At 40.2% G+C, this 20,657-nt stretch overlaps 1 protein-coding gene across 2 annotated transcripts in view; it reads right to left on the reverse strand.

Moving 5' to 3' along the window:
• Positions 1-648: 648 nt before the first annotated feature.
• The window catches only part of gdpd5a (glycerophosphodiester phosphodiesterase domain containing 5a), a 26,287-nt gene continuing 6,278 nt past the window's right edge, over positions 649-20,657 (reverse strand). The window contains exons 2-19 of one of the 2 annotated variants that reach the window (XR_003052968.1): positions 19,555-19,712; positions 15,872-16,046; positions 13,832-13,935; positions 13,654-13,747; positions 13,445-13,504; positions 13,264-13,362; positions 12,983-13,076; positions 12,549-12,694; positions 11,847-11,929; positions 11,598-11,748; positions 11,029-11,259; positions 10,594-10,739; positions 10,080-10,227; positions 9,668-9,750; positions 9,122-9,136; positions 8,682-8,794; positions 2,099-8,512; positions 649-1,123 (exon numbers count right to left, since the gene is read on the reverse strand). Coding sequence is in view for 1 of the 2 variants with exons in the window: in XM_008332239.3 (XP_008330461.1) it covers positions 8,421-8,512; positions 8,682-8,794; positions 9,122-9,136; positions 9,668-9,750; positions 10,080-10,227; positions 10,594-10,739; positions 11,029-11,259; positions 11,598-11,748; positions 11,847-11,929; positions 12,549-12,694; positions 12,983-13,076; positions 13,264-13,362; positions 13,445-13,504; positions 13,654-13,747; positions 13,832-13,935; positions 15,872-15,988 (1,776 nt within the window). In the remaining variant the exon portion in view is untranslated. Of the gene's footprint in view, positions 8,513-8,681; positions 8,795-9,121; positions 9,137-9,667; positions 9,751-10,079; positions 10,228-10,593; positions 10,740-11,028; positions 11,260-11,597; positions 11,749-11,846; positions 11,930-12,548; positions 12,695-12,982; positions 13,077-13,263; positions 13,363-13,444; positions 13,505-13,653; positions 13,748-13,831; positions 13,936-15,871; positions 16,047-19,554; positions 19,713-20,657 lie in introns of both variants that reach the window. The other variant, XM_008332239.3, reaches the window with a different exon arrangement.

A 20,657-nucleotide genomic window follows, 5' to 3' on the forward strand; every position in this document is an offset into this window, starting at 1 on the left:
ACACCTTGACGACGCTGCTGAGTTGAGGTGATGAATGACAACTTTGCCCTTGGATGCAGTTCATTACAGTAATAATGTTTTATAGTTGTTTATCTATATCTACTGTAGTTATTAATCCTGCAGATAGATGGCCACGGTAAACAAATTTGAGTGAATTTACTACGACAGTGCCACGTCTGCACTTCCTGTACGAAAGAGACGGAGACAGAACAGAACAGAACGGTACGGAACGCAACTGAACATGATGATTGAAGAAAATAGAATAAATAATAATTCATTAATTAACCTGTGTTTATAGAGGAGACGACGACAGAACAGGACAGTGTCGCTTCTATGTCGTCTCTGTGGTGCAGTTATCACACCTGCCTTACACATCTGCCTTACACGCAGAGGGTCCTGGGTTCAAGCCCCAGAGGAACCACGTGGTTAATGGCGCCACCTGTGTGGCAGCCTGTGAGTTGTGAGACTGCATTTTAATGAATCGATTAATTAATTATGAAATATAATTGAACACATCAAATAAATAATAATCATTAATGTGCACTAATAGAAGATGGAGACAGAACACTGTCAAATACAATTAACACATCTATATAAATGATCATTAAATTATTATATAATTATGATACATAATAAACATTTGCGACCCATCACTATGCAATGTTCAACCGAAGGTAAAACAATTGAGTAAACTTGTTTTTAAAAACAGCACACCTAGACTCCCGTTATGACAGGGTGGAGTTTGACTGGTTGTACGTGTGTTTGATGTAAAACATGATGACATTAAAATGTATGAAATCTATTATTTTTAATCAGCTCAAAGTTGGCAGTCACAGTCTTCAGGCCAGAGGGAAACCGGTTCAGTCCAATTCCGATGTGCGTTCAGATAAACAGCAGCTTATGCAATGAAGCCAACACTACTTCACAGCTACGTCTCCGTCTCCACGTATTGCAACATATCTCCACATATGGTTGGCTGTAATTGCTTAAGAAAATGCATCCCATCGTTTTGACAGCTGCTCCTACAGCACGCTGTCTCACAGTCCATTCCCTTATCATCCAAATCAGTTCCATATGTCCCAGAACTGTTGAAAATGAGCTGCCAGGACCAATTATGTCCTCTCTGCAGGTGGAATATTTAAATAGTTTCAACATCCTCTTCATAAAAACACTCAAACTTTTTCATGAACAAAATGATGCAACACTTCGAGGGTTTGCAAAGAATTCAGGCGGCAATAGATTTGAGTAAAAACCCTTTAGCGTTAGTGGTATTAAAAAAGACTATATAACAATGTTTTAATTCTCAAGTTCCCACAAATATGTAAGCTAAGTCAATGACAGCTGCTGAGCTGGGCACGGTCCAGAGAGTGAGAAAGTTCAGCTCACTGCAGAACAGCACTGATTGCCGGGTATTGATTACTCATGTCTGATTGACGTACTGTTCACGCTGAGTAATTAAAAATCTGTAACGGCCAAAGGCTTGGATTAGAAGCATTGTCAACCTGCCCCTGGTTCGACCATTTTAATTGACTGTGTATTGTGAACGGGCAGTGATGATTGATCACTGATGATTACTGACGGTGGACCAGGGTACGGGGCTTCAAACAGAGTCAGAAGGATGAATCTATCGTTAAGCAAGATAAAGGGGTTACATAGGCCCTAATGTTAATTACTATCATTAGTACTGCATCTCCTCTAGGTAGTAGTAATGTTGACAATCATTTATTTAAAAAAGTGTTGTTAAGGTTTAAACCAGACATGGGCAAACAAAGCCCGTGGGCCAGATGCAGCCCGTTCAGTTTAGGACAATTGTGGCCCGCGAGTCAAAAAGTGTAGCCAACATCTGCTGCTGTGATAGACTCAGCCACATGGGCTCCACATCTGTCTCCCTTTGAAAATGACTACAACGTCATGGAGAAAAGACTCAGACAACGGTAACCACAAACCAGTGCGAAAGGAACGGTTAACTTTACAGTAGTTAAAGGTAAATAACTAGAAAAAAAATCTTAGATTTTGCCTTTAACCCAAATTAAGGATGGTAGGAAACTTCTCTGGACATGAGGCTGGTCTACATCCTGTCCACGTTACGCTGACCTACCTGGTGCATTGGCCCAGGTGCTCAAGTTGTTCCGTTGTCACAGGACAGTGAAACTGCAGAGAGGGCAGAATCCATCACCAACAGGAACAGGCTGCTGAGCTAACACAGTCTGGTTCATCTAAAAGACAGGACATCAGAGCGGGTCCTGGAAAAGGAAAGAGCGTGTCAGAGAATCACGGTGCGATGCTGTGGGTGATGACACTCACACTGTCAGAGATGCCACACTCTGTCCTGATAATCCAAAAATAATCTCTGCTCGTCTTAAGATTTCTTGGCAGATGTGCTGGATAGAAACGCTGTTCTCACCTACACTGGCCTGGGGAGGAGAACAGAAGAGTTGTCTGCTTCAAAACTCTGCACCAGACCAAAGACATGGGGAAGGCAAAGAGGGGGGCACTGTGGGACAGAAGAGTTAAAAATGATCTGGCAGACCATGTGTGTGTGTGTGTGTGTTTGTGTGTGTGTGTTTGACCATTTAACCTCAAACAATTGGAACCATCTCCACAAGTCATCAGCTCCAGCACAGATCTGGAGCTGATGAAGAAGTAGACAGCAGTCAGTGAAAATATTACTTTTACACCTAACACAGAAAAGGTGTCATCAAAACACATTTACTACTAGAAACTAAAAAACAAAAGGTGAAACCTAGTTATTCTTGAGGAGAACTGCGCACAGAAATACCAAGTCTGAGGCTTTTACTTTGGAAAAAGTCATGTTTGAGGTCACAGTTTTAACCATCACTGCTGAAACTGTGCAGATGAGTGTAATAGTTTTTTTGTTGATGGGATACAAATACTAACATATAAGAAAAAAATACTCACTTAATTCTAAAGCCTCAACTTTCCTCAGTGTTCATGGTGGAGCCTGATCTCAGACCTGCACCGTCATTAAACCGTGCCTCACAGGCCGTGACTTTTTTTAAATCACACAGCAGGGATCTTAACGAAACGTTCTGACAATCTGAACAATAACCCTAACGTCTTTATAATATGCGGTATTTTGAACAGCTTTTATTAAGTTCCAAAGCACAGTTTCATTTTCAGCCTGGGTTGGCACCTCCAATGCCTCATGAAGCACTCTTTAATTGCAATTATAATAATTCGCAGTCACAGGCGTGTAGGTTAGAGAGTGTTAAACTGTGCAGAATTAGTGTAGGAGGTGGTAACAATTAAATGTATATGTTACTGCATTTATTATCAGATTCATTATTGTTATAATATGGTTGAATGTATATTATACATCAGACATTAGAGTTTAAATGTTAAATACTGGTAATGAATACAAGCATTAAAATAAAAACTACATTCTACACTTTAGCATTTTGGGGACAATATCAAGGCTTTCTTTTAAAAAAATGTCAAAATTCTGGCCAGAATTTCAGACAGTGGAGTAAGTATACAGTATAATTCTATAGATATGAGATTATTGTAGAACAAATGGTGTTTCATCAAGCAGTCAGTGGGTGGCAGTGTGGAACAGATGTAACAGATCATACGGAAAGTCACCAATTAACTTGTCCAGGTAAAGTACTGTATACAGGAGACTGATTACATCATAATTAATGATGAGTCACACTCTGTGGGTACAACTCTGACTCACCCTTTGCTTCACTCCATGCTCCATGGTGATTACCTAACCATGCACACCTGTGCGGTAACTCCTCCCCTCTTTTTTGAACCAGCCCTGCTTCCTGTTATTCTCATAATAATGCCTAATTAAGACTTTTATATGTTTTTATCCTTTATCCTACTACCTACTGCCACCTAGTGTTTTGACCTCTGCCTGAGCTATAGACAAAGATTCTAAAAATAAGTATGTTTGTACTTGTCAAAACCAGTCTGCATTAATGGTACACGAAGGCTTCAGGGAATCTGTAGCTCAGCATCACTCCACTAGAGGGAGCGCTGACAGTCAACACAGTATGCTAATGTTGATGGAGAGCTGTTTCTGCATTAATGCTCTGTGGAACAACATCTGTAAGTGGGCAGATGTAGCTGACAGACTCACACCTGCTCTGCTCTGCTGAGCGGAGCTGAGCTGCCAACAACCAATCAAACTGAGTGTTGCACTAGAACAACTCTACTGTACATCACTGTACAACGAGTGTTGTAATTAGCAGTGACAGGCTAGTTAGCATAAACGAAAATCACTGCTTCTCTGAAACATACAGTACATGTAAGAATAATATATATATGCATACATGAAAAACTGGTTTGTCCTTTTCTTTTCACCTGCTTCTTCTCACCAGGTGGAGTGACCAGTGTGGTGATAGTGACCTAGTAACTATTCTTGTTGTTTTACAACAGCTCATTTGTGGGTTCAATTCCTCAATTCCTGCTTTATATGCTACACCCCTGGCAGCCTTGGTGTCAGTAGGTATGTGACAAAACCTGAGGTGTAAGGCACAATGAATGTCCATCACTACTGGAAAAATGTCAAATAAAACACATTCACCCTTTACCATGTGGAGCTCACCCATTAGAGTGACTCAGTAAGCAGCCGGAAATAAAACTAATATATTATAAAATATCCCTTATTCATCCCACAATGGGGAACAGTTCACAGTGTGAGTCTTTACAGCCCACACCCACTGCCACAGGAGAAACATGGCTCCTCTAGGGCTTGAACCCAGGACCTTCTGCGTGTAAGGGTGACTTGATAACCGCTACTACATTATGGAACCATGATATTAAATCTATCATCAGTTGTCTTCCAATCCCAAACTCACAGGAAACACAGCACTATCACACTCCTCCAATCCTAAATGTTTGATTCAAAACAACATAATCGTTGCTGGTGATTCTGGGTGGAAGTTGTTTCGGAAAGTCCTCTACGTATCAAGTAGAATCTGGCCTGTAACACAACAGCAGAACATACAGTACAAGAAATGACAAGATCCAATCACAACCTTGTATACTCAGAAGCAGAGAGAAACAGATGAGACGGGGAAGGACACACAGATATCAACGTACAGGCTGTACATAATCAAATATTTATCTATGGAATCTATGAGGAACTCCAATTTGGAACGTTGAACACTTGCCAAAGTAGCCCATGTTCCTTTTAAGTCCCCATACAGGAAGAGGAAGTTAAAAGCTGAGCACAGGCAACTGGGGATTATGCTCACTACACACCTCCTATAGATGTCAGCTATAAAAAGCAGGACAACTCTTGCAGGATTAAGCGTTTTGCTTGCCAGAGGACCTGCGTGTCCCTGCAAAAACTGGGACCCTGAGCTGCTCCGTCACACGAGTAATCAAACACAGCAGCTTAGGCTCTGACTCAGCTTTCTGGTTGGTTTGCTTTCAATTTTGTTTGCCAGGAAGTGCACTAGGACCTGTAACAGAGGACAAAAAGAGGATACAGAATGGATACAGTGGTGATTTGTCCCGTGGAGAATGGAATCACAACAAAATACAAACCTGCTCTGTGGAGGAAGTAGTGGACAAACGCTGCATATACAATATGGACTGTCGTAACCTGCGGATAATGTGAACTCTTCCTACCATAATACTATACATTATGCAAAACACGTTTGTACAATATTGTGACCTCTATTTTACATGCACACACAGAGGTGTCAGGTTACATTTACCTGCTTTTTCCCCAGGAGGAGTCACCAGTGGGTCAGACTGTCCCAGTAACAGAGAAGGTGATGGAAGACCTGTTGAACACGACACTTGGATCTCTTAAACTCAAGATAATCAGATGTTGCCATTGGTCAATGTTTCTACAGCCAATTAGGCAAAAAAAGAAAGGAATATCCAGCTGTACAGTTGATATTAATTAACACTGCAGGTACTGCTCTGCTGTTTGGTGCCCAGTTTGGTTCCAAACCACAGGCTCAAGGAATTAATGACTTATTGAATTTATTCATAAACTTTTGTAGGCCTGCAGCCCTTTCTACATCCTAACCAGTTTGAGAACCATCACCTTTTTTATCTCACACACCCCCTAGTGGTAGCTAATTCTGCAATAATACTTTACAGAATATAAAAATGGTTTTATCTTAAAAATTTACCAATACTTGAACCTCTACGAACTGTACAAAAAGGTTTTGTACGGCTACAATGTTTATTTAGGTGGCAGATGTGATTGCCATCATAACTAAATGTTCCAGTGGACAGTAATACTGAATGGCACATGAAGAAGAGGGAGGTGAAGGACAACATGAAGAAACAAGACTAACAATGTCAGACACAGACCAACTGTGGAGGAGTGCTGCAGCTCCACTCTATGGTATTCTGTTTGAGGTTTTTCCAAAAAACCCAACATTTATTTAAGAAGGTTTTCCTCCTGCTTCAGAGCGATGTCTTAAAGTGTTTTCTCAGGAATATTCCTCACCTTCACAGCTGAACAGTCACCAAACAGTGAAATGTTTGATGAGGCCGAGTAAGCGCCACCTAATGGAGCTGAAGGTGCCCGATCCAGATCACACACACATTGTCGGCAGACGCCGTGCACTGAGTAATGGGAGGCATGGGGAAAAGTCACCCAAGGACAATGTCTTCAAACACGTTCAGTGACAGGACAGAGGAGATACGCCCGAGACATTTGATAGTCAGAGGAAAATGGAGAGGTGACAGCGTGGAGGTGTCCAGGCCTGTAAGAGGGGGAAATAAAGACGGTTAAGGATGGAGTAGGACACACAAGGGCACGGCTGCAGACAGACAGGTTGTTCAGCTGTACTTCAGCAGAACAATAGCTGAGAAACTCTCCTAACATATTGTCCAAACAGCTTGTCTTCTCTGATTTACACCTGATCATTAGATAGGGAACAAGGCTAATGAGCAGGTCGAGGACAAGGCAGATATTACCAACTGCTCAGGAGACTCCTGGAAACACAGGCGAGGACACAGCCCTACATGTTATCTCCCAGCAGCCCTTGTCACTGCACTTGAGGGAAGAATGCAGCGGCCACCCAGTGGAAGAGTGGTTGATGCTCCTGCCTTACAAGGGAGAATATCAGGGGTCCGATCCTTGTGGTAATTTTTGGTCAATGGAGCTTCATGAAACAATTAAGCAGATGAGTGAAAAATGAACAGAAATAATTTGTTCTTTTTACAGGTTACTGCTCCATGTGAAGCAAAAATGACTTATTTTCAATGCAACAAGTCGTAACAACAAACAACAATAATAAAAAAAATATATATATATACATGCCGAGTCTTCACTAAACACAAATTTTTACTTTAATCCTGTACATGCATCAGCATTTATTTTTTATTTGTTATGCAGCAGGGTTGATCATTCAATGAGACCTATGATGTTTAAAATATACAGTATAGTTAAACTGTAAACAACTAGATAATTATGTAAAATCCTAAACACTAAGCTGTGTGTAAATGTTTCTGTTCTTTTATTTTAGAAGTCATTGATAATTTATTTTTCTTTACTACACCAATTAAAAGGTTTGTTCCAAGTGACAGTGCAAAACACAAATATGAAAAGGAAAATCAAACGCAGGTTAGATTCAAACTTGGACTTAAGGCATTGTGGGGGGAGGGGGTGTATGAGCAATTTGGAAAAAGAAACGCCATTTTATGATAGAGTGAATACATTTTAAGTGAAACTATATAGAATTATGTCAATAGAAATTAATGATACAATTTTAAGGATGTCCAAACTTGCGTAGAATCTTTAATAGTGACTAAAAGCAGAACTTTATACCTGATTAATTTAAAATAGTTGCAGTGAAATGACTGTTTGACAATACCACTCTGCAAGTAGTATTCTACCAGTCACAACATAAAGGCAGCCGTGTGAATGGTGCAGCTACTGTTATATTAATGACTCCCCCGTCCTTCCCCCCATGACAGCAAGCTTGGCCCAAAAACTGTAAATGCAACCTAGGCCTAATTATGTTAGAGCAAAAATAAAGCAAACATCAATCGTGTTTTCCACAAGTCAAATCAATGGAAAAATCATCTCAGAAAAAAATTAAATAAAAACGTCACTCATATTTACATCACTGTACCAGAGAACTACACAGTTCAGTTCCTCTGTTACAAACAGCTTGAATCACTCCAAAAAAAAAAGGAGTTCAGTTTAATAAATGGACCGAGGAAAGTTCTTCATGGACAATACCGTCTGATCAAACAATGAAGTCAGTGAGCGGCGAACGTGGAAATACTCACCCGATCAATCATTTGCACCTGATTCAAGTGTTTTTATTCTGACCAGTTATTTGCACGTACTTCTTCCGTATTAGTGCAGTGAAAACTGAGAGAAATCTTGGTGCAGGTTGAAGAGAAGTATTTTGCTGCCTCCACAGACAGAAAACGTTGAATCAGAGTTGTGTTTCTAACTGTGGCTCTGAATTTCAACGACTCAGGCCTCCGTGAGAATATGTTGCGTAGTTATCCTCAGGATACAGAGAAAGTTCTTCTCTGCAGCTCAGCCCGTTGTCAAGTTCTGAATAAAAATAAATAAAAAGGTTATAAAATAAAGGCTGGATTAAATTAACTTGTTTTTAACACAGGACAGAACTAATCTCTAACATTGGAAGCTTTCTCTGTGGAGCAAAGAGACAACTGTGACCCCTACACACCCACCAACACACGTGTCATGATTGTAGTTTCACCTGAGAAAATGAGCTTCTCCTTCATGATGTTGACGTCCCGACTGGACCGAGGCACCACGGCACTTAACATAATCTGTTCTGGATTATAGCTCTGCATCTCACTCATCCTCCACCTGTTACAGCAGACACATATACATCGTGTGAACCAAATATGTCAAACACAAGGTCTGTGGAATATTTTATTTTATTAGATGTTCCGACTCAATTTTTTTTTAACTTTTTTAGTTGGTTAATGTTTTAGCGCTGAAGTCTGATTTTGTTGCATATGTATTTAAATGTGTCAACACAACTAGAAACAAGTGGCTTGATGATAAACAAGAGGTAAACAAGTGCAGTAAGAGAGAAGGGCCTTTCAGTGTTGGGGAGGGAAAAGCACATCATGGACGTCAAGGACATAACAAGGAGTCAGAGACAAAGGCCAGGGCAGCGGCAGCAGTTACCTGATCATATGATAGCTGACAGATGCCAGGGGGCAGCAGAGGGGGTTACATGCAGATGAGGCAGAGAGCAAAACAAAAGACCACAGGAAAGTCAGAGTGAGAGACGGCAGCACAAAGAAGAGACAGTGAAACATGCAGGAGACAGAAAAAACTAAAGTAAGAAAAAACAGTTAGTTGGTAATCATTAGACAGAGCACACAGAGACAAACAGATAAAGTACAACCAGACCCAAAGATAAATGAATGTCATTTTTTCATGAATATTGTAAGGCTTAGTTAATATTGGTAAGTTTTTGTGTGAGTTTAGACTTAAAGATAACATGTGAGTAAAACAATTATTTTTTAAAATGTTAGTGAAGCAAACATGGATAGTATATCAGTAGCATCAGATTTTACAAAAAGGAAAAAAGGTGGAAATATAAAGGACATTACACAAATTAAATTATTTGTAGTGTTTCTATTATTTTTTTTTTTTTTAGAGCAGTTCTGATTTTGGGAACTTTTGGGTAACTGTACTGTAGTAAGAATAACTGCAAAAATTACTTACTTCTGGAAACAGAAAATCCCAATGATGATGGCGAGAGAGACTAAATCTGAGGAAATCCAGATGAAGTTGTATGATGTCTGACTCTGCCAATAAACAGAAAACAATTACACGTAGTGCCTAGTGAGCACCACTGGAGGTCAGCATCCTGACACAAGACGCCGACGTCAGCTGTAGTCTGTTGGTCAAGTCCGTGCCCTTGTCTTTTCCCAAGGTTGTGTTGTTGTCTGACGTCACGCTGAGTTCCCTCATATTTCTCTTCATCCCTCCCCTGGAGTCATGCTGGGTCCCCGTCCCCGTCAGTCTCTGTCCTCGCTCTCTTTGTCTTTCAGTGTGACCTTGCATATATACTGTGTGTGCGTGTGTGTACAGTATGTGTGTGTGTTTGTTAGAGACAGGGATGAAAGCTGTTTACCATGAGCCAGATGGGGTAAGGCACCTTTCGTAGGACTTGTGGGGCATCAGAGGACACAGAAGTCACCCCACTACACCACAGGATGGAGTAGAGCCAGGGCTCGTTCACTGGGTAGACGGTTATACTCACATTATTGGACAGATACTCCCTAAAGGAAGAAGGGGTACAGGTGAGAGCTGAAAACTTACATCTTCCTGTTGCTGATTACTTGTATCTACCGTCTCATAACACTTACTGTACATCACTGATCGATTTAATCTCATGGAATATATAATCTAAATCGTTTTGGTCTTGTAGGCTTAACATCAGCAAATGTTTCTCAGGCTTCAACTAACAATAAACAAAAAGAAATTAGATAATATTTAAATGTATTTAGCTGAAGGCTGATCTACAATTGGTATAATTTATAATGTATTTGTTTTTTTATAAAATTATTTTATCCATAGTCCAAAATATAACTTCATAAATTCATATTTCATATAAATTCATATGCAGCTCTTATCAGTGCTCTTACTGTATGTCTCTGTGGTTGGCCTTGCTGTAGTGGAGGGTCAGGCTCGTGATTCCCCTCCGTCTCATCTCTGTCACCGTCAGCTTCTCAGACGTGCTCTGCTGAAGCCCCCGCACCCTCCCTCTGTCAGTGTCGGGGGTCCACGTCACCTGACAGGAACACACAAGATACGGACATACCAGGATCAGATTTTTTTTTAACTTTTTAATAATAATTATGAACTTAAAGGTGCTCCTTGCAGCAATAGAGATGCATAAAAAAACACCATGATGGTTTTTCTGTTTTGGTATTAATTTAGTTAATTAAGTCTAGTTTTAGCCTTAGCTCCACTATGTGAAATAAATGGAGCTGTGAACAACTTCAGTAACTGTTGCTCGTGTTATTGTCTCCACAAAAAGCACCTTTTCTTTTTTAAAGGATAATTAATAAGGGACCTACAGTCCTCACCCGCTTCTGGGAAATCCCAGCCTTCTGCACGGCCCACAGTGTGTCCATGAACCAGCTGCGGGAGCGCGGATGCTCTGGTGGCGGCCTGTGGATATTGAGCAGCGCAGAGCTGTTGGCTTTGGCCACTAGACGCAGCATTTCCATCAGGCTGCAGACTGTCTGGTTGCCTATTCGGTTGCGATCTCTCGTTGTCAGGGTTTCTACTGTCCAGTAGGGGTCAGTCTGTAAAGGCAGAGAGCAACAGTGGCACTTGGACAGCGCTTTCGGAAATCTCAACACATTCTGTCAATAACATTGATAATAAAGTTATATGTTTTGTGTTGTTGTTGGCCAATTAACTACTACGTAATAAAGTAATTCCTCTGTCAATATTTACCCTTTCAACAACAGTCGCCCAATTCTTAAATGAGAAATGACAAAAACTACATAAACAGTAAGTTTTAGGCATCAGGCAAATCTTTGATTACAATACACACACCAGATGACACTGTATGATGTGTGATCTGATGCCATTTCAGAAAAGCATTACATTAACGTGACAATATAAGTGAGTACAGCACCTGCAAAAACCACTGGCCAGCATTTAAGGAGCGGATCTCTGTCCAGTTGAAGAAGCAGGCGTCATCAAACTGCCTGGCTGGAAAGATCTTCCTGACGTTGGTGGTTCTCCTCAGTGTGCGGTCACGCATGAGGAAAGGAACGCCATCCATGCTGGCAGAGACAACGCACAGCACACAGACAGACAGAGTTAATTAAAGAGCTCACATGGATAATTCATAATGAATAAGGCAGATGTGATAAATGAAAACCTGATGGTGACGTCTGCCTCCAGGGAGCTGGCCCCCTGCTGCAGAGCTCTGTTGAAGGACACCAAGGTGTTTTCAGGAGCTAGCTGCAGCAGAGAAGACAGACAGGAGGACAACTGTCAGTCACTGTTTGTGTGGGAGTAGAGCCAACACTCAGTGACAAAGATGGTAGAATAATAATCTGACATATTTATAGAAAAAAATATTTATTGGAATAATGGTGGGGTGAAAGAGTGAAGGTTTAAGCATGAAAATAAAACACAGCAACATCTGAGTGACTGCATACTGGATGTGATCCTACAAAATAAAATTATTATATGCATTCATTTATTTTGTTGTTACAAAGAGTATTTGTAAAGGAAATTAATATAAGTACATTAGGGAGGAATCAAGAATTTTAAATTCAGTGTTTTGTTGACCGTCACTCACTTACAGCCTGACAGTGCTCTCACATGCTGGGAGAATGTTTACCATTTTGCTGTGACAAACATGCTGCCAAGTCCAGCGTCAAGACATGACTGATCAAAAAAAATACATTGACTTATGAACCAAGATGGACGTGAAGTCCACACCTGGCAGGTGGCAGCAGCATCTGTCCTCACACAGCTGCCAAATGTCTTTTCTGCTGCCATCAGACAGCAGAGGCGGACAGAGCACAGCTGTTAACGCCATCAGACAGCAGAGGCGGACAGAGCACCGACTTACCATAGGCGCCCCCCGTCGACCTGTGATGTCTGGCCGAGGTTTGAGGCTGTGTCGGTCCATGATGCAGGGACAGGTGAACGTCAGCGGTGCCAAATAAACAGCCAGGAGGAGGGTGACATAAAGGAGCAGCACCATCATCTGAAAATCTGAGAAGTTTACAAGAAAAAAGATTTAACTAAGCAGCCCCCTGCTGCCCCCAGTTTTCATATGTACAGACTACTTTGAAAACCCAGATGGTTGGGTCTACTTCTTCCAAACAGTGTATCATTTAAAGACACCTTTGTCTGTTTGTTGGCAACAAAATTCTAAACGAAAGGTCATTCTTTTGACACTGTTGGAAGCAAGAGCCCCTAACAGAGAGGAGCACAGTCTTTCATCCATTTTACTCTGTGGACAACAGGGGTCCTTTACTGGAAACAGAAATCATCACTTACTGGATCTGTCTCTGCGGACCACATATCCAGCCATCAACCAGCTAATAGCTGTGACTGTTGCCAGGGCACCGATGTGAAGAAATGGAGCAGTTGACTGGGAACACAGCGGATAAAAAGGAGAGCCAAAAATATTTACACTTGATATTTAGACAGGAAACATAAATATGAGCTTATAAAAAGGCAGATTTCTAACTTTCAATTACAAAGTGCTTGTGATTGAAGTTATATTGATGAATAAATATTAAAATTATTTAGGGCTTCTATTGGGATTCTACACCAACCTGCAGTGACACCAAGAGGATTTCCCACTCATCTCCCCATATATCATCAACAGAGACCACACCAGATATAGTGGTGAGTAAAGTAGCCAACACGCCAATCTGTGAGGAGATCAATTATTAGTATTAGTAATACTGCAATCATCAAGTATTACTTAGATAGCTGATGTTGGCGATGCTGCACCTTATGGATCCAGTAGAGATTCAGCTGTTGACCCAGAGATATGTGGAAAAGCGCTAAAATCTGTAAACAAATAGATAAATACAGAAGATGAAAAGCATTCAAACTAAGTGATCAATAATTAATTCCTTATATATATATATATATATATATATATATCCACACATATCCTTACATATATAAATCAGCTGTCACACAAAACAAAGACTCACCAGCAGAAATGTAATGTAAGTGAAACCCACTGTAGTGGAGGCCAGAATAGGAATGGTCTCGTCCTTCCACTCTCCTGACCGGTTGTATACAGACCTAGGACGGGAGCAGATGATGTCAACCACTTTATATTCTAGGTCATCAGTTAACCAAAGTGGCCCAATGATGGAGCAAACTCACCAGTTGAAGTCATTAAAATCATTTTGAGCGACCAGCCAGAAGTAGGCCCAGAAGAGAAGCAGAAGGAACGAAGTACACAAGATGACGAACCATGTACACTCCCACTGGGGAGAAGAACACAGACAACCATGTGATCACAACTAGGCAAGAGTGAAGGGGGGTTAGGGTTAGGGCTCTCATACTGAATGCACAAGGTGAAAAGGTTGCTACTCTGGTGTTGCCAACAGCTGCCTATTCTTTATTTTGTCTATACCAGCTAGAGCTGAGTTTAATTGTAAACTGAATTAAGCATGATTAATAAAACCACTGAATACCATTTAACAATGTTAAAACAACATTAGCTATTAACTGCATTAACTAAAAAAGATGAAGCAATAAAATCATTGAAGAATCATAATAAATCTGTCAACTCTTGTTCCCGACGGTGGAAAGGACCGTCATCTGACTAGAAATATGGGCCAAAGGTATGGTGGAAAGCATGTAGCACTCAAGGACACTTCCTTCAGTAGTTAACAGGATTAGCAGCTAATGCCGTGCGAGGTAAGGTGTAGAATACATGATGGGTCAGTCCGGGGATCCTGCTGAGCACTGATCAGCTTTGCAACTCAGTGTTTCTGGTTATATAAAAGGATGGAAGATAATTAGGGAGGTGTGTGTGTGTGTAAAGAGCAAAACTGTCTGCACTGATCTGATGAAGCGTTAAAGTCACTGCTGTACAGTTTGGTAAAAGTCTCACTAATTAGTAAATAAAAGATTAAAAATCTCTCGCTGATGATGATGAAACATCCATAATACTGCAGTATTGTTTGCTGTGTTACATGTACATTATGAGACATTAATTTAGCGTAACACTGGTACTGGCTCCAATGAAGAAAAAAGCCACAAGCTTGATTGAACAGATTACCCCAACCGTAGTTGGCAGTTCATCTCAATGCGTTGACAGGTATTAGGGGAGTGGTCATTAGTAAATCAAGTGTAACACACGACAAGCTGGCACACGTGGGTGTTCAGCAATCTCCATGGTTGCTTCGATCCCGAAGACCCCACAGAACTGGCCTCTATGGTAGAACTGTGACAGTAAAATGAGCCGCTGTGCTGTGAACAGACAGCGTTTTATATTTCACCGCATTAAAGAATAGCAGAGAGAGAGAGAGAGAGAGAGAGAGAGAGAGAGAGAGTGGTGGTTGTGTGCTGGTGTTTTACCATCAGTGCCTGATTTACACATCGGCCACTGACGGCTCTTTATGATCAGGTCTGCAGTGGCAGTAGCTGTTTCTGTCCAGTGGCATGGACACAGAACACAGCTGGGTGTCTGGACTGGGTTTATACATACAGACACTGAGCTTATTCTGTGGCTTGTTTTTAGAAGAAGAAGAAGAAGCTGTCCTCGTTTACCCAGGCCAGGGCAAGAAGCGAGATCAACATCAACACACTGTTGAGTTTGTTTGGAAAAGCCTTCATTTCTAAGCCATTAGACTTTAATGAATTTAAATTATTTCAATACCTTGGATATAATGGTGATGCAACAAAACAGTTGTTCTACTTTACAGTGTACATACACCTCATCTAGAGATAAAGTATTTCACTGACTTAATGCTATTTGTATTTGTGTAGAGTCTTTCAAATATGAATTAAAAGTGAAACGAGGACAAGTACTTTTTTTTCTGTCTATAAAACCTGAAAAATACTAATAATATAAAAACCTAGTAGTTTATGTACTGTAAGCTAACCTGAAAAAATAATATTGACCATGGGTTTTGGTAATAATAAAAAATAGTTAAATAAAAGAAAACGGTTACATGGCATTACACCCTCACTCACCGGCTTTAAGCTTTTGTTGAGATGTTGACTTACTAGTTTAACTGATGTTATTTACTTTTCTTTATTTTCATTGATGTTTCTTGTTTACTTGTTATAGTCTACTTTTTTCTACGTTTTGTCCTAAGGATCTGAACAATCATTTGACTATAAGGTGACAACTTTACAGATAAAAAAACAGCATTAACATGTTGTGCCGAGTAATCAAAGGTGTTATCTCACCCTGGAGCTGTCGTCTTGTGAACGCTGGTAGCGTTTCCAGCGGCAACCATAGATCCCAGTGACAAAGGACACAAAGACCTGCTTCTCATAGACCTGTAAGGGTTGGTGTTTCACCATGCTCCTTCAGTCTCGACGCACAGCCAGTCTGCTAACATCCCATACAGGACTGGGAACCCTGCAGACAGCGGTGAAGTGTTAGAAGAGTTTCTCTGCCGGTACATTGCAATTACTTCTCTGAATAACATGCCAAGTCACGTCATGTTGCTGAGGTGTTTTCACAAAACACAGTGAATGTTCCAGCAGCCCTGGGCCTTGTTTAGAGTAACAACAAGTGGTGGTGGAGGAAGACAACATGCTTGTCAATAGTGACTCACGTCTAGGACACAGACATAATTATATGCTGCGCAGCCTCAAGATCTGCTCTCAACTGTCTAACCAATTACATAAGGAGGAAACTGGGGAAGCGGTATTGTTATCACATATTTTATATGTTTTATTGTACACAGTTAATGGATGTAAATGTTACCTGAATTAATGAATTGTGCTACATGTGTTATTTTTTTGACCTACTGTAACACTGGCCCATTCATTTACAGCTGGATTTCAGATTCTACCTATTCATCGACTGTGCAGCTTGACAACACTCCTAGGATTGAATGGATTCCCAGGATTTTTAGAGAAAATGGTTTTACTTGTTTTCTACACCCAAAAACACATTTTAAATAGGTTGTGTATCCAGTTCTTACCTATGGATATCTAGATAGATCACGCCAAGAACAGAAATAGATGTACAGTAAAAGGCTCAGGCCTAATGGAAACAATGGGTAGTTGCACCATTTTATCCCACAATCAGTTAATAACATAGTGAAATATTCAATAACTTCACCAAAGTTCAATTACACACAGAAGCACCATTGTATACCATCAAAAGCACAGAAAACCCAATAAGGCAAATACAGGTTAATGACAAAAAGGTTCCTGGTTAATAATTCCCAACTAAACAAACACATCATGACAAAGGGACAGGTCCAAATTACTGTGTTAAATTTTACATATGCCATCAATCAAAACTCTTAAACCATGATCATATAAACAAATAACTATCTTAGTTAATCTGGGAATTATAATGAGAAGGTTCAGTGCTAACCCTAAATCTCTTCAAAAGTTATTATTAGCAGTTTTTATTTTCTATTTTCTTTCATTTATTTCGAATTACGTTTTAGATTGGCAAAAACAAAATGAAAATCAGAGGCCCTGGAGAACACCCCCACGCAAGGGAGGCAACGAGAGTTTTTCAAATGAGGAAATTGTTAAGTGTTCATCTTGCAGGTCTCATCCGTGACTGTTGACTGTTGGTAACAGTCACACCAGGAACTCCCCGGCCTGGACTGTTGACAACAGTCACACCAGGAACTCCCCGGCCTGAAGGAGTCTCTCCTGCATTTACAGAGCTTGGCAGATTCCCAGAATTGACATCCTGACCTGTCTTCAAACAAAGACCAAAGGGAGTTGAAGTCACAGACTGGAAGTGATGCAAGGTTCCTCTGTTGTCTCTCTGTACTTCGACCATGATGCTCAGGAAGTCTAGGATTTGGATGATTTTATGTTTGAGAATTCATTTAATGTCTGGTTGGATTTCTACTCAACACCTAGAGAAAACTCAACTCAATGACTTCAGGGAGACTAACAGAAAATTTGGTTTATCATCATTGGCACTTAGTACTCAGAAAGTCTGTTCGCTTTTATTTATCACGTACATACACTATAACATATTTACTTCACTGGACACTGATATAGGGAGAGTGAGAAGACACTAAATACCCTGTGTAATTAGTTACATGCAAAAGTAAAGTAGACAAGTTGATAAGTATATTGCTAAACTGGTTGCAATAAAAAATAAATCTCAGTAGACAAGAGTCTGTAGCAAAAGGACCACAAGAATCAAGTATATCCTAAGGACTGGAGCGGAGCTCAACTGACTGAAGTCTTTTGTAAAAATGATGATTTCATCTGCCGTGAAGCACAGTAGGTAATAGGGCACATACGTTGACACCTGGGGTGCTCTACCCACACATTTGACACATCTGTTTCTTTCTCCATTCTGCTGGCTTTTCTTCAACCTTCTATTCAGCTGGGCTTCAGGACTGAACTCTTTCATAATCTTGACATTTGTCTGGGAAGACTTCATTACTCTACCTAACTCCCAGTCAGCCATCATGAGAAGAAACCTGGTTTGTGCTGCCAAGCTAATGAGGCTGCAGACCCCTCCCTGAGCGGGAGCTATTTGTGGAGCTTGAATTATATGCTCATTGAATAATAATAGAGTAATCCATTAAGTATCGTCCAAGCGACTAACTTCTCCAGACCCTGCATGATCTTAACTCTATTATTATCCTTTTTCTCACTCATTCTGACCTCATTCCATATTTTAATTCTTTATAAAAATTTATATTTGCATGAATTTTTTATATCCCTAATCATTCAACGGATCACTCCAGAAATAGAACTTTTTGCATGTTCACTGTCCTCACAGAGGGTGAGGTATGAGACTGAGAACATATGAATAACTAAATATTAATAGTTTGGACCCAAACATCTTCATTCAATGTGGCCTTCAGAGAAAACATAGTCAAACTGACATTGTTCAGTGCACAACTGTTAAAGAACTCAACTGGCAAATTAGACGACCTCTAGTTTCAACCTGGGCCTCTTAAATACTAGTACTATGTAACGTAACTGTTTATTTCTAGATGCTAATGTAGCTCAAGTGTTTCCCTTGGCTATATTCTTGACTATACAGTATTTTCTTTTAAACTATTTGTTTTTGCATTGAATGTCAAATAGACTAATTGATTTAGATAAACAACAATGTGCCTGTATGCTGTACAAATAGACCAGGTTTGTGTGTGTACTGTAATGCTGCATTCCAGAACACTGGGATCTGTGACTGATTCCACCTGGAGTGTTCCAGGTGCACATTCAGAATGTGTTTAAGGTGAACAAAATTCAACAAGAATTTAAAAACAGGGTGAGACAATCCTGTCTTTTCTTGTGCATAAATGAAACAAAGGAAATGGCAGATGAGGTATGAAACACTTTTCGTTGGCTCCTGTATTGTATGTTTCTAATTATTGTGTATTACATTTCTATTTTCCATGAGCACTGCTGTTGTTCTGTGACACAGAGTTGCTACGTATCAGTAAATCAGGGCAGTTCAATTTAACCTGACTTCTCAGACATCTGAAACTTGTCTTCCAAGTTTTCTTTGTTGCATATTTCTTCTTAAAATATGTATGAATAAAAACACAAGTAAACATTTAATCACAGTGACTTTAAAATTATTATAATTTGAATGCAACATTTGAATTCTTACCAAAATACATTAAAATGTTTTAAATCGGGCAAATGTAGAAAAGGAATAATTATTGATGGATTACTTCTGTCCCAGTGCTTATTCAATAATTTAAAGACACCTACTTATTTGCATCTTTCTCTACCATTTAATTTCACAAACAATTCAGTCACAATGTGCAGATAGTGTCCAAACACCGTGCTCCTGGTGAAAACTTTTCAGAGTTTCAGAGACACATACATTCTTACAAACTGATTTTAAAAAAAAAGTCCAGTAACATGTGACAGTCCCCTGGATTAGGATTGATAAGCATGATCAGATAAACACTTACCTCCACCGCACACTGTTTAATCCCACTCTGAACACGTCCCACTCGGAGGTCACTGAGATATTTCTCCCGTTATCAACATGCTTCATGGATGCATGTGGCAGGTGTGTGGAGTTCCTCTCAACTACGGCGACAAGAAACCTGAAGCGCACATCAGCCAACTGTGGGAGAGAAGACGAACTTTTAACACAGCGCACGAAAAGCTGCAAAAAGTGTGACATAAAATAAACTCCGCAACTCCGAGAGCCTGAAAACAACGCAGAACATCAGCGCTTGTGAAGCGACGGAGTTAGAAAAGTAATCCGTCCATCACTGTGTGGGTGGAGCTGTGAAACACACTGCAAAAGGAGTTGTTGTTTTTAAACTCCCCACAGCAGCAACCAGTGTGTGGCTACTTAGTGTTTTTTACAGCGTGGACTCAGGTAGAAGAACATGGGCTGCAGCTGTGTTGATTCTGAAATGATGCTGTTTCTCTGAATACAATCAGAAATGTTGTCATTTTATTACTCGTTAACGTCTTTAAATCTGTTAATAAAATGACATTAATATAAGTCACCAATATGACGACCAAAGATGTTGACAATGGGACATTATAAGGGCCATGAACAGAAACCACAGTAGAGTTACTCCTGTGGTTCCTAAGCTCAGGTTGGACCTTGACTAGTTCTGCTGAACATCATCTGTGAAGTACGTTTTAACTGGTGCCTGTTCTGGAATGTAAAAATGAAAAATGTCTTTCAGGGCACTATTTCTGTTTGCAATAAAGATACGTGACCATATTTGGCAATACTGCTTAATATCTCAGCATAAATATGCTGAAAGTGATGAGGAAGATGGAGAGAGGTGATGACATCACTGGGGTCATTAGAGAGCTGTAGATCTCTGGTCCTGGTGCTTAACAGTGATATTTTTAGACCATTGACAAAGACATTAGACAGACAATACACCTTTTAGAGAAATGTTTTGCTGCTCAGACAACTGTTACCAAGGGATATTCAGTGGGCTGTGTTAGGCATGTTGCAGGTTCAGAGTTTGGGTGGAGATGTCCAAAGGCAGAGATCAAAAAAGGTTAAAGCAGTAAAAGAGACATTTAATTAAATCTCCCA

The sequence above is a fragment of the Cynoglossus semilaevis genome, chromosome 19 (assembly GCF_000523025.1).
Source record: "Cynoglossus semilaevis isolate Cse_v1.0 chromosome 19, Cse_v1.0, whole genome shotgun sequence".
NCBI lineage: Eukaryota > Metazoa > Chordata > Actinopteri > Pleuronectiformes > Cynoglossidae > Cynoglossus > Cynoglossus semilaevis.